Source organism: Ixodes scapularis, unplaced genomic scaffold, assembly GCF_016920785.2.
Source record: "Ixodes scapularis isolate PalLabHiFi unplaced genomic scaffold, ASM1692078v2 PGA_scaffold1__304_contigs__length_218370807, whole genome shotgun sequence".
NCBI lineage: Eukaryota > Metazoa > Arthropoda > Arachnida > Ixodida > Ixodidae > Ixodes > Ixodes scapularis.
This window is the reverse complement of record NW_024609846.1, coordinates 88,690,100-88,704,350: the sequence shown is the minus strand read 5'-3', so window position 1 is coordinate 88,704,350 and position 14,251 is coordinate 88,690,100. Positions and strand designations below refer to the sequence as shown.

The window sequence follows — 14,251 nt, the reverse complement described above, 5'->3', positions numbered from 1 at the left end:
GCGGCAGTTGGCGTCGCGACCGCTTGCGCCATCTCTCGTCTCCCGTGCGAAACGGCGCCGTGTTGTTTGCAGACCGGTGGCGTCGTTGCGTTTCCATAGGAGCTAAGCCTTTTTCTTTCTTTACTTTTTCCTCAGGTAAATTCGCTCTTTGCAAATTAAAAAAAAAAAAAAAAATGCAAAATCTGTGGGCAACGTTGCACGAAGTCGTAGCGCGATAGGTTAAGGAACCGAATTTCGCGGTCGATTTAAAGAGCCTGGCGTCTCCTTGAATCACCCTGTATATATATATATATATATACACTGTAAACGACTTAATTTTCGCGAATCGCTTAAATTTCGCGAAAAATAGAACCCGCGAACAATTCAGGTAAAATTTAAACACACTGGAATCTATATTGAGATCCCACCGCGTCGCGAAAATTATAATTCGCGAATTATTTCAAAACTTCAGCTTTGACCTAAATTGCGAAATAGTGAGCTGGCGAAAAATAAGTCGTTTACATACATGCGAATAATTGAAAGAATAAAACATCGAGGATGGGGACGGAAACAGGACTTCTTTCATCTTCGAGCAACAACATAGAATGACATAAAATATAAAAACCGCCCTCCAAAGGTTCCAACGTTCTCGAAGAAGGAAAGGCGAAAATTGTTAAAAAGGAAAAGGAATGTACTATAAATATAAAAGTTTAAAAAGCGCTTGCGTCAGGATAAGGTATCAGTAATCTAGTTATCTCTTGCGCAAGGAATTCGACTTCTGTCATTGTCAGTGATAATGAAGGTGCAGAAATAATGTGGTTGACAGAAAGAAGTCCCGTTTCCGTCCCCGTCCTCGATGTTTTATTCTTTGAATTATTGAAATCCGAATGAGGGTTGACAGTATTTCAAGATAAATAAATGTCGTATTATTCGAAAATTCGAATACTAAAATTGGATTCTTCGGTGAATCACTATTCGATTCGAATTCGAGACTCGAATATTCACCCACGCCTAATTTTGCCTGAACATGGATAAATTCCTTGTTCAGATAAATTTGTTGGATAAATTCATCGTAGTATGAACTATGAGGGGATCTTTTCACGGGATGCGTGTCCGAGCGCCCGATGACGATGAGGTACGCACGTTTCCCGTGCTTCTCCGGTCGACGGACATCGTGGGCTCCGTGCGCCCGCGGCCCGCTCGACCCAGACTTGCACGTAGTTCAACTACTCTCCTCAAGTTACTGTAGTTCAACTACTTTTCTGAGTAGTTTAGTAACTTTCAATTACATTTCGATTTCGTTAATTAGTAGTTTACTTTAATTACTTTTTCTGAGTAACTTCTACTCAAGTTACAAATTACTTCCAAATTTTAGTGGTTGGTTTGCCTATCAACAAACATTCCTGTACAAAAGAGATAAGAAGTTGGAAGATCAGCTGATATTTGCAAAGAGGGGGAAGCATGTGGCACAGGAAAGGGGGGAGGGAAAGAAAATATGTTGGAGAGTTCGAAACCTCCCAAAATTACCCCTTCCCCCCCTCCCCCCCTCTGCAACAACACTGCTACAAAACGCGGGGAGCGAACAGGCACGACGCAAGAGAGGCCGAGTAACTGCGGGATTAATGCCGAAGACTGGCGTTTCTTTGTGTCCCAAATCTCAAGGAGACTGACCCATTCGAAGAAAAGACTGGTTCCCGCTTCTCCCCTACGTAGAAACTCTCGCCCTTGTACAGGAGGTGCTCACACTGCATCCTCACTCAAAGGAGGCTACAAAATGCAGCACCTGCTCTGACGCTCATCTGGTGCTCCCGTAGTTTGTGCTGTAATCGAAGAATCGCGTGCTAAAGGTCAACGCAAAGGGGACCCCTTTGCGTTGCCTTTCCTCCCAAAACATAGAATATGCAGATCTTCAGAGATTTGAAGATCGTTGGAGAAACCTTAGCAATTCCGTCAACGTTTTTATATAAAAAATAATAAGCAAGCAGTGTCGGGAGGTACTGGTACTTAAAGTACTACTGTTTAGAAAACTTGTACTTCACTTGAAGTATAGGGTCCGATCGAGAAAAGTAAACCCTACTTTTCGGCCCGCGTAAAAAAAAAAGCTACGCATCGCAGAACGCTCAAACTCCGCCAGAATGTAACCCTAGCGGTCCAAGCAAGATGCCAAAGTTTCAGCCCGATCCGATAACTTAATGAAAAGTTATAAGTGATTTTCTGAAAATTTCAATGGGAAAATGGCGGCCGACGGAGTTTTGAAACACATGGGGCTCTATGGCACCAGAAACCGAAAACGGGCAAAAATGGGCTCCAGTTTCCCATTGAAATTTTCAGAAAATCACTTATAACTTTTCATTAAGTTATCGGATCGGGCTGAAACTTAGGCATCTTGCTTAGACCGCTAGGGTTACATTCTGGCGGAGTTCGAGCGTTCTGCGATGCGTAGTTCTTTTTACGTGGGCCGAAAAGTAGGGTTTATTTTTCTCGATCGGATCCGACTCTGTACATCTGGGCATGTACTTGTACTTCTCGAAGAAAGTAAAAATCCCGACTTCAATGTACATTCCCCGAATTTGAAAAAAAAAAAAAAAAAATGGTGTATCGTCGTGTGAAAATGTACTTTTTCAAGACGTCATCTGGTCATTTCTCTGAGTGAAGTAATGGTGAGACCGACACAAATAAGTGGCTTATAAGTTGATTGTGTCAAATAGCTCGTTAGCGAGAGTAAAACAACTACTCTGTGGTGACTTGACTTGATACAATATTTGCTGTCATTTCCGTAAAAAAACTGATGCACTTGCGATTACCCCTGGAGCAATGCGTACCAGTCACAAAAAAAAAAAACAAAAAAAAACTGGGGAATGAAAGGGCATCATGATAAATTCTGTTAAAAGTACTGGTACTTTACCTTGAAATATATTGTATTTATAGTATGTTACTTCAAGTATATTGCACTCAGTAGTACTTACTACTTTACTTGAAGTACATAATTACCTCTAATTTACTTTGTACTTTGCTTCAAGTACCTTTTAGATGTACTTTACGCAACACTATTCCCATTATTGTTATCATTATTTTTATCAACATCATCACTATTATTCATCATCATCACCGAAGTATGCCAGGACAGAGACCAATGGTTGGCTCCTGGAAACTAGTATAAACACTGTGGGGATATATATGTATATAAAAGGAGTCGTCCAGGGTTTACCTTCCTTTACGTACGGCACCGGTGCTCAAAGAAAACCCGATGTCCAGTGGAAACCGTTCCGCCGGCGTCCCATCCGGCAGCCAAACACGATTATCCTAATATCCTAGTGTTTTTTGGGAAACATGGGCCGTCAATGCCACGTTGTGGTCGAGCCAGATATGTACAAGTTACTAAAAAAAAGTAATTAAGTTAAGTTACTGAGTATTGACCTCAAAAGTAATTTGAGTAAAGTAGAAATTACTCAAATGGAAAGTAATTCAGAAAATTACTAATTACCGTAAAAAGTAGCGAATTACTTTTGAAGTTATTTTGAAGTTACTTTTATATGTTTTTATGGTAAAAAGAAAGTGCATAGGTTTTCATCCGCTAGCGAGATTGTGCTAGCCAAATAGGGATCGGAATTTTTTTTTTTTTTTTTCAAAGGAATGTTTTAAAAGCTGGTTCTGTTTCTGCGTGCCTAATTGTTTTGCACCTTCTTGTTTGTTTGGTCAATGATGTACTGCAAATGTGTCATTTCTGGTTTGAAGATTAGCACTGCCTAAGGTTGATTTTTAGACAGTGTTTTATAATAATATTATTGTGTATGTTTTTAGGAACCCCATTGTATGTTATCGGGTCAGACCAAAGCCCGAGTTTTCTTTTGTGGCCGAAACCTGCAGCCTCTAGCGTAGTGCCGTCACAAGGGCTGGGCTGGGGGGGGGGGGGGGGGGGGGGGGGGTTATTGCGGCAAGCTACTGCCCCGGGTGCCGCTGACCCTAGTGACGCCACTTCTCCAGCGGGAGCTGGAACGTCAAACTCAAACTCTTTATTTCTCTCCACTTGGAGAGGGGAGACAGAGAAAAAACAAACTCAGTTGTTGCTTGACGAGCCTCTGCCCAGACTTGTACACGTTACTAAAAAAAAGTAGGGAATTACAGTTACAGTTACTCAGGTCTGAAATGTAATTTATTACAATTACAATTACCCTTCCGTAAAAGTAAGTGACCGTAACTCCGAAAAGTAATCCGTTACTTTCGCGGCCGTTACTTTCAACTTTACTGCACTATTAATAGGAGACAAACGAAGAACATTATAGATTATGAAATTGTTGATTGTTTGATCAAGTCACACTTTGTTGATCTTCAGCAGTAGCTGACTCTCAAAAGTTGCATCCGATATCTTTCCCCGCTTCTTTGTAAAGATGTCAGCAGCCACGCTGAATACCCTCTCCACTGAGGCACTGGATGGGAGCGCAGTATTATAGCGCACAAATGCTTGACGCACGGCATCGTACCTCTGAAGTGAGGCGATGGAAGTGCATTCTGCGTCCTGGAGGATACGCGAAGCTTCATTCTGGGAGATGGAACTTGACGCCGTTGTCATTGCAAAGCTGAAGTAATCGCCGGAGGAGTGGTCCGCGCCGTCTTCCTGGATAGATGGCGTGCCAATCGCAGTGGTACTCCTATAGCAAGGGCGACTCAGCTCGTCCGTCAGCTACTCGGCGAGAGCTTCACGCCTCGCGAGGTCGGTGACCCAGTTCGCTTTGAAGCGCGGGATGAGCGCTGAGGCCAGCAGGAGCTCCCGGTCGCCGTGCAAGTGATCAAACCTGGAAGACCAATATGTGCATCTACATATAAATCATCTCACAAATATCGCCAATTTGGAGAGAATGAACCTCGGTCAAGACGCCGGTGGCTAAGCTGTTTTCAAAATGTGCGTTGCAAATGCGAAACAAAAATCTGATTTTAATATTATGACACACAACCAATGCAAACATCAGGGCGCTCCCACATATAGACCGAATGTTAAAACAAGTAAATGTAGGCGCACGTATGCCATACTAACCGCTTCTTTATGCCGTTTAAAAGCGCATGGACCAGGGGCCGGCAGAACTGCAGTCCAGTGTTATCCAGGTGGCGAAGACGCAGTTCTAAGACGGTTATTGTTGGGAGCAAATACCCGATGTACATGCTCTCGTCTTTCTGTATCACGTCTATGGCGCACGCCAGAGGTTTCATGACCTGCACGAGTTACGTAGCAGTAAAAAACATATTATTAAGCATGCCATACGGCAGCGAGGCAGAAAGTTGTGCGAGTTGGTTGATCATCTTACAAATTAAAACACCGCAAAAAAAAAAAAAAAATGAGACAGGAGAAACAAGGAAGGCACAAACAGGCACAGCCCTGTGTCTCGGCCTTTTTGTTAATTTTGTCTCCGTTTCTTAGTTGTTGCGCTGTTTTATTTTGCGTTATGCGATACGGATTCAATCCGCATTACTTTCAGGACCTGTTTACTCCGTAGGAATACACAAATAAATATATCTTCACAATTTGAGCAGACATTGGGGTAACGCCATTTCCCAAGACTACCAAATATTAAGTAATAAGTTTAAACCACATATAGATTATTCATAAGTGCATGTCGAATTGTGACCACAATATATTTATTCTAGTTTTCGCATTGCAATTTTTTGTTCATAAAACCTAGCGTTCACGAAAATTAGTATTCAAGGGAACCTGCACTGGGGGGGGGGGGGGGGGGGGGATGCCGAGATGAATATTTCCGGAAACTTCCCGCCGAAAAAATATATTTAAAGGTCCCTATATATTATATAATCGAGATTACGATCTGTTATAAAATATGTTCTGAGATTCGGGCTTCTATTGTGAGCATGCAGCCTTGAGCGGTTCTGATCTTTAATATTTCACAGCTCAATTATGCACGCTTAGCTCTCATGCAATAGACGCGTCTTACGCAAGAATGCAGCACCGCGGTTTCCTTCGCACCAGTGGACGTAAACGCGCATTTGGATTTGCTTAGAAATATTGTATTGCAGCATTTCAAGGTGCCTTGAAAATAATACTTGTGTTCAGGCACGTAGCCAGGGGAAAGGGTTATGGCTACGTGCCCCTCATACAGCATTTTGTCCATGGGCGAGCCCCCCCCCCCACCCGCCGAAACAAAATCCTGGCTACGTGTCTGCTTGTCTTGTATGTATCCTTATGCAGTCGGAAGTTAGTCATTATAATGGACATCTGGTATATCAGCTGTAGATGAGCAATTTAGCCAGTGCAGTACAGCTGTTAGCCTAGGGTATTTAACGTGCACCTCGGAGTAGTGATACACGACCGTTCGCCGGCACGATGCTATCCAAATCGAAACGGGCAGGGGTAGAAATTCTGCAGCGAGAGTTTTCACTACGTGTTCCGAGCTGAGGTGCACTAACCCACTCGGCCACCGATTTCCCTTCTAAACGCTTTGAGAGGCGTTTGCGCACAAACGAAACGTAACTGATCGCTATGGCTAACCTGTGCATTCAAACATACGTGGGCTGAAAAACACGTGCTTTCAAGTGGCACACCGATGTCGTACATTGACTTTCAATGTCGTACACTGGTAAAAATTAAATAAGAATATTTTTCTTACCTCACAGTATTCCTTCATGAACAGAAGGTCTCGCGGTCGCTGGAACTGCGGCACATGCAGCGCCCTGCACAGTCCGTCGATGTCCTTCCCATCGCAGTCCAGGGCAGTAAGGCAGTCTAGGGCGTCAAAAAATGAATTCCACCGCGTAGAGACTGGTCTCAGGAGGCTCTTCCCGCTGTACTTCATGATGGCTTCCGCTGCGATGGCCGACTGCCCTTGTTTGCATGGACGGCAGAATCGTCCGATCCGACGTCCGAACCGACAGTCCGAACGCCGCTCCGAATTGCCGCACGCGACAGTTTGAGACACACGCTTCCGACCTTGCTTGCGACACGACGATCCGTTCGGCTCCGCCCAAAAGATCCAAGCACTCCATCGGAGGTTCGCGTTCATAGATCTCTGGTCCCAGATTGACAGTTTAGCTTGCACGAGCGAAGTTAGGAGCTCGTTCTCGCTAGCGCGTGCATTCTCTGCCGGGGCCATCTATTTCGAATGGGTCAGCGGGATCCACGGGCGTCCGGCTTCCTGTCGCCCGTCCCGGTTTCTTATTCGTCCCGCCAGACCCAGTACGTCATCATGACGTTCGCGCTAGCTGTGCTGTCATTGGCTGGACGCATCCGACAATCCGTCCGCCGTGCGAAACTATCTGGCGCGTTGGACGCACGTCGGATCGCCGATCCGACGCCTGAAGCGACCAAATTTTTCGGATCAGGCAGTCGTATTGCCGGATCGGACGTCGGATCGGATGGATTTTTCGCGCATGTGTCTCGCGCTTAAAGGGACCATGAAATGACCTTTTTACTTTTTCCAGATAACTTTTACATTAAACCGTCAATGTTCACTGAATGCCGAACAGGCATCCGTTTTCGTCTCGGTTTATTAACTTTTACACAAAAAATTATTGAAATATCGACTTTTTCATTCTCTCCAACTGACCGCAAAAGAAGCCGTGACGTAGACCGTTTCCGGAACCGGAAGTTCTCTCGGCAGTAGGAGAATGGGACTGTTAGCGGCAACGAGTTGGGGTGCGCCGGTAGGTTTTACTGCGCTGATGTCACCGACGTATTTCCTGAATCGGCGCCTCTCATCGCCGCATCGCAGCTGAGCGAAATTCAATGAGATATGTTGCGCTACAGCGACAGCATGGGACTAGTCCCATACGCCGGTATGCCTGTTGGGAAGTGCAGCGAGTCTTGTCACCACCCCGTCATTGTTGGCAGAAGGGCCGGCCCGTGTCAGTCGTTTGCAAAGCGACGTAGATGGCGTTTTTCGCGGCCTCGGAGATGCAGGAGCGAGCCGACGTTAAAGGGACACTGACAGGGTATTTATGCTCGCTGAGGTTTTTAGTTTTACGTGACATATGAGAGCTCAACTACCCAGAACAGAATTTGCGGCTCGAAATTCGGTTTCTTTCCGCCCGAAAACCGCCGATCAAGAACTGGCCGGTTCGAGTCTCGCTCACTCTCTTTTTCGCGGTCACGGGCCGTTTTCTAAGGTATCGATGCGACCACCAAATTTAATCAAAGTCGTGGGTCACTGAAGGCACACACTCATTATTAAAAATAGAAAAAAATATGAAACCCATTTTTTTGTGGCTTCTAAAAAGCTGTAAATACGTTGATTGAAAAAAAAAGTTCCACAGACAACCGGAAGCATTCTGTGCGTTCGTCATTTCGCGTATCGTGGGACTCGCGGGGACGGCGATGGCAGCGGACGACGGGCGTGGGACCTCTATTTCAGAACTGTCGTTCGCGGGTACCGGCGAATTCTGTCTACCGTTAAAAGAGAAATTTAGGAGTGATCAAAAGAATTGGTATTCATCCCGTACGACACGCCCGGCCACCAAGCCGATTTGCACGAAGACGTCGCCGAGCCGTTGATCCCTTCTCGTGGCTGAAGACATCGCTCGCGCAAACGTCAAGCACGACGTGTCTACTTCGAGTTCAATATGCACGCGTACGATTTCTTTACTAGGTGCGAATGTCCCCAAAGCGTGGTGCTTCCCGACTTCGACCCAGGAGTGCTTTTGCTAGAGAAAAATCGACAGCAAACTTTCCAACTTACAGTTTACCGGCTGAATTGTTACTAGGGAAAGAGATCCTCCAGAAGAGCGATGCGCCAGTAGCTCAGTGGGAAAGACGTCCGGTTTACACGCGGTAGCACCGGGTTCGATCCCCCGTGGAACTTAATTTTTTTTTTTCTTCAAACATTTTTCGATGTTTACATATATATATATATTTTTACAATCATCACTGAAGAAACAAACAAAAAAATAACAAACTAATGTTGTGGACGATACTTCGCTGATTTAAATGGTATGGGATTTCCGTTTTGACACCTGCGAGCTCAATGTAATCACTTTCCACAAAATGCAAGGAGCATATAAATCAGGTAACGTCCGCTTTCCGAGGTGCCCGTAAATGGTTTACAGAAATTGCAGCCAGCCGTTGGTCCCGATCCCGTTGATCTTTCGGAAACTCTGTCGCACAATGCCACTTTTTTTCGGATTCAGGAAATGTGAGCCAGCTCTTCACGCAACATCTTGGGTGTATTTTTTTCGAAGCCGATCATGGAAATTCACCACGGGCACTTACTACTCATGTCCAACTCCTCAAGGTACAAAACAACTCATTTTGGAGTACAGAACAACGAGCGGAACAAACATAACTGCAAAAAAATCGCACGGCGAGCAGTTCCCGCACGCCCCATCGCACGCCGCATGTCCTGTCGTCTGCTACCGAAGAGGAGAAAAAAAAAAAAAAAACGCACGGTAGGGCGTAGTTACGTGACTTCCGCCACTCACTCTCTTCTCTCCACTTCTCCGACCTCCGTCGGGTTTCGGTTTCGGTTTCGAGGAGTTGCGTCTTTTGGCTTTATTAAAAAAATACGCTACTCTGTTGCAAAATATTAATTGGGTAGTCCTCCGACACCATAATGAAGCGCCTGGCAAAAAATAAAATTTTTTTTTGGGGGGGTGTCAGTGTCCCTATACGTTTGAACTACGAGTGTCAGCAAGAGCCACGTAAATACCTGCTTACACTCGGAGCGGACGCGCGCGCTTGATGGAAGTCTTGTATTCGCGCTGTTGGTAAGCGCTTCGGGACCGTTCTTTTACGATTGCAACTCGATACTGACGCGACACTCGGCAAAGAAAGGTTGGACCGGGGTCGACAGTGACGTGCAGTCTGTCAGAATAAAAATGGCATACCAATAACAAAGTGTACATACCGTGTTACGAAGGCAATCCGTACGGCGTTTATTTCAGCTCTATATCACACAAAACAAGAAGATAGAATCGACGAGAGTCCCTTTTCGACGAGTGTTCGTCAACACTGCCTCGGAAAACAAGGGGAAGAGATTGACCTCCTCACCTCTTAATCTAGAATTGAGGTCAGTGATCAAACTATAATACGGGAAGGGTCCACAAGGGTCGCGCGGGCATATTCCATTTAGCACGCCAGCCGGTCGTAGGCAGACGGTCTTGCGACGAAGCAACGCAGCGCCGAGTCGGAATGCCTGCTAGGCCTATACGCTTCGTCGGAGTCGGTGAATCCAGCGTTCTTGTTCGTCGTGGTCTGTTTTAAGTACTGTTTTCTTGCTGCTTGAAGTCGGCACGCGCGGGAAGAACATGTAGAAAAATAAACGTTCAGTCAGTCAGAGTTTTGAGAGGAAGGAAAACAAAGAAAATAAATGTTCGTCGGTCGCCGTCACCCAAGTAACTGGCGGCCCTGCCCTACTGCGCACGCGCAGTAGTTGCTTCGTTTACCACACGATAGATGGCGCTTGGCTCTCAGCATTATCAAATTTGGCAATTTTCGCCACACATCTCTAATTATGCTACAAAATGTGGATCTGAATATTATTTAACAAAACTTTTAGGAAACATTCGCCGGCTATTTATTGTTTACGATCGCGGTGCTGGTGAGGTAGGCTCTTACCCAATAGGCGATGTGGATTCGGCTGACGTGCACCGATTCTGCGTATGCATCGTAGTGAACAGGCGAAGGAAGGAAGGCGCAAAAGAGTCCAGTTTTCTTTTAAAAGTTCTATAGCAAATAATTTTTTTGGGCTCCCTATTTTTGTGTTTTTGTGTTTCTTTTCACACCTTTTACGACGTGCGGTGGATGAAACTCGATTTTAAAATCATTTCATGGTCCCTTTAAAGCGCGAAACACATGTACGACGAAAACCTTCCGATCCGACGTGCGGACTGCCGGAATGACCTTGGGGGGAGAGGGTGTTCGTAGCATCGGAGAGCGTTGAAAACCCTCGCCTCCGACCGTCGGATTGCGCGGTCGGACGTCGGATCGGACGGTTTCGTCGTACATGTGTTTCGCGCTACCAAATTTTTCGGATCAGGCAGTCGTATTGCCGGATCGGACGTCGGATCGGATGGATTTTTCGCGCATGTGTCTCGCGCTTAATGCACGACACGTGCCGAGGACCGATCTAAGGGGCCTTGAAAAAATCTCGTGCCGCTCAGCCTCCGACGCATCCGCCGTCGCTACCAAGTTCAAGGTGTGTGCAGAGCACCCATGATGAGGAGGAAAGCGGGCTTCGCCTGCGGGTACGTTGTCTAGCAAAGGCGCCACCTCCACGGCCTCGGTGAAGGCTTCGTCATCTTCGTCGTGATGCGCGTCTTCGACATCCTTTTCGCCAAAAAGTCTGCACGAAAAAGTAAACAGAAATGTTTGAACCGAACTTGCGCCCACAAAATTAAAGTGCGATTGACATACCTGAAGGCTTTGACGAAGTTTGCACCGTTGTCCGTTATCACCTTCGTAACCTTTCCTCGCAGACCGTAGTCGTCAAAGGATTTCTGGAGGGTGTCTGCAATTTTGTCATAGGTGACTCGTCCAGTCATGCGACGGCAGAGGAGAACGGCGGATTTCCTGCTGAGGGAGGGCTCAAGCCAGGAAACGGTAGCCGCCAGGTAGCTCCTGTAATGAAGAAATGGTGTATAGAAGATAACCCGTATATGTCGCCAATTTTGCTCCGTCAGGTCAATACCAGACACGCCGTGTTTTAATAGCATTTAACTACAGAAGCACACATAAAAAAGAAAAAAAATTGTCAAAAACGACAAGGTCAGTTGGCCAAAAACTGGTCTACTTCAAGGTGGTAAAGACGTCAGGGAGACCGTCCAGCTGCCCAACCTTTAGCAAGGGCTGTCTACCTCTTGTAACGCTTAGAGACTTGTGACCTTCGCGCTGGCACGCACAGCCTAAGCACTACTGCAGGCAGCTAGCGAGTGCTGGAGCTACACGAGGCCTCAAATTGAAAGCATGCAGCTCAGGCATAGCCGAAATACGGTTTAGATAAGTAGTGAAACACTGTAAAGGCACGCCCCCCGTATGACTCAGAAAACGACGAAAGTGATCGGTGCTTTGGGGAAGACACCATATGTCACGTCTGCTTTAAAGGCAGTTGAGAAACACAATATTTGAGCTCACGCTGATAGCTTGAACTGTTTTCCAAGCTATTATGAAACAAACTGAAGACATACGGCATTATTAGAAAGCAGCTACTGCTTGTTAAAAATCGATCAACGCATACTAAAATTCAGGGTTCAGTAAATAACTGTCTTTTGAAAAGGTGTGCCTACAACACAGCAGCAAGAATCAGTGCTATAAAAATGTGTGCGCTTTCTACAGGCAGGTGACCAAAAACCCTTACCGTCGAAAGGTCGTCCAGCAGTCCGCTGTCACCGTCACGTATGTCACCTCTCCCAAAGTTGCCTTGAGCCGCAGCTTCATTGCGTCACAGCTGGCCTCCATTCGCGTCATAAGCATTCTTCGAGTCAAAACGCTGCAGTTCGGCGCCAGTGATTTCACCATTTTCACAAAGCTCGGTGCTTCAACAACTGAAAATGCTTGTGACGTGTCCACAACGAATGTCAGGATAAGGTCGTCAAGCTTGCTTTGCGACACTGCACCTCTCTCAAAACCAATTGTCAGCTGCTTCTGAACTCTCAATGGGGACTCGGGTGCCTTCCTTTTTTTTAGGAGACTTCAAAGCCAGACAGCTGGCTAGGGTGTTGCCGCTAAAAAGAAAAAAAAGAACAAAAACAACACTACATCAGTATACCCCAATTGCAGGTGGGAAATTGATTACTTTCTACAGGATTAATATTAGAAGGTCCTAATTTTTGCAAATACGCAATTAAAAACGATTACAAAGTTTACAATGTTGAATACATTGCATAGCACCCCCCTGAAAACATTTAGTGCTACCAAAATATTCGCGAAACTGACACCCAAGGGAAATGAGATGCGTGTGTAGTATACTCGTTATGAAACTAATCAAGGTGAACTTACCTGAACGTGTTTCCTCAAGTTGGCGTTGGTCGACTTCGCGCATGACAAGAGCTTCTGTTTTGGTTTGCAAAGCAAACATTCAAAGGTGATGTTACCGTCACTCCTCATTTCGCTCACTGAAAACATAGAAACTAGCTGAGGCCACGGCGATTTCGGGCAGCGGTCCTCCATGGCTAACGCAAAAGACAGGGTTCATGACGCCACCCCCGGTTTATATACCATCGGTGGTGATTCACTGTAGAACCAGCAGGCCTCTCGCCTCAAGTCCGGAATCTCCACTCCTATTGTCACAGCTCACGAGCCTAGTTGAGCCATCATATGCTGGTTAGATATTTTTAGAAAAAAAAAAAAAAAAAAAAACAGCGGTAAGTTTTACTTTGAGATCCTTGTTGGAGTGATAGTGCATTTTTTTGTTGTAGAAGCAGAAATACAAAAATAAAAACAAAAGTACTGTTACGTTCTCAAAGTGCTCTAAGAAACTTGACCTATAGAAACAGGCACGTGCCTTGTAGGCAACAAAAATCGCACCTGCAGGCGTAAGTGGCTGTCCTTTATTATAATAAAAACAGCAAGTAAAAGAAAAAAGCACAAGGTTTCTTAGAGCTCCGGAGAGCTCTAAGAAACCTTATGCACAAAAAAAGATGCGACACGGATGTAGGCAACAAGGCACCCACAGGCCGTATGTGGTTATTCTCATATGAGCCAGCGCTAAAAAGGTAACTAAAAAAAAAAACGAAAAAGTTTCTAAAAAAACTCGGTCGCGGTAGGATCCGCAAAAAGCAGGACAAAAACGAGTCAAAACCCTCTTCTCGATAAAAAGATAGGAAGTGCCCCACTAATATCTTTCAAACAGCATGGAGCGAGAATGCTTGTTACTGCAACACCTCCAGTTGTTGGAACATTGCTTTTAGTCAATTTCCGGGTTGAACGAAAAAAGGAGCGTCTCGCTTCTCCGGCGTTGACACGTTGGTAATTGCTGTCTATTATGTTCATACAAACTCCAGCTTCTGGAGGGCAGTATGTGTTCATCTCCCCTTCATTGAGGATAGCGAAGAAAGATTGAAGTATGGTGGCTAGAGAGTTGAGTGTGTCGAGCGGCGGCCGGCGCGCGGCACCAAAAGGAAATCTGTCGCCAGGAGGCGCCTCGGAAGCCCTGTATGCTATCCGACCGCGGCGTCAGCGGCATTTTGGCTGCGCTGGGGCCGAAATGCGCTGCGTGCGGACCTTTTCCCGGCCACTTGTCGGCTGTGTTTTTTTACAAAATTAATTGGTGTGGCATAATGAAAGTCTGATAAACCTGGATTTGATAGTCGACCCGATTTTGGAGCGTCGACGAAGGTA

The 14,251-nt window shown here is 45.7% G+C and overlaps 1 protein-coding gene across 1 annotated transcript; it reads right to left on the bottom strand.

The window, feature by feature from the left end:
* Positions 1-4,660: 4,660 nt before the first annotated feature.
* On the bottom strand, positions 4,661-13,225 carry LOC120844566. The gene is made up of 6 exons (XM_040216405.1): positions 13,209-13,225; positions 12,270-12,587; positions 11,330-11,533; positions 11,165-11,258; positions 5,126-5,187; positions 4,661-4,772 (listed from the first exon to the last, which is right to left on the bottom strand). The coding sequence occupies exons 1-6, from the start codon at positions 13,223-13,225 to the stop codon at positions 4,661-4,663; spliced, it is 807 nt and encodes a 268-aa protein (XP_040072339.1).
* Positions 13,226-14,251: the final 1,026 nt, after the last annotated feature.

Bases quoted from the DNA above. Each gene is read 5' to 3' on its own strand.
- LOC120844566 (XM_040216405.1), bottom strand. The intron at 11,259-11,329 runs GTATGTCAATCG...TTTTTCGTGCAG, and splicing joins AACTTCGTCAAAGCCTTCAG to ACTTTTTGGCGAAAAGGATG. The intron at 4,773-5,125 runs GTATTTGCTCCC...TTGGTCTTCCAG, and splicing joins GACGAGAGCATGTACATCGG to GTTTGATCACTTGCACGGCG.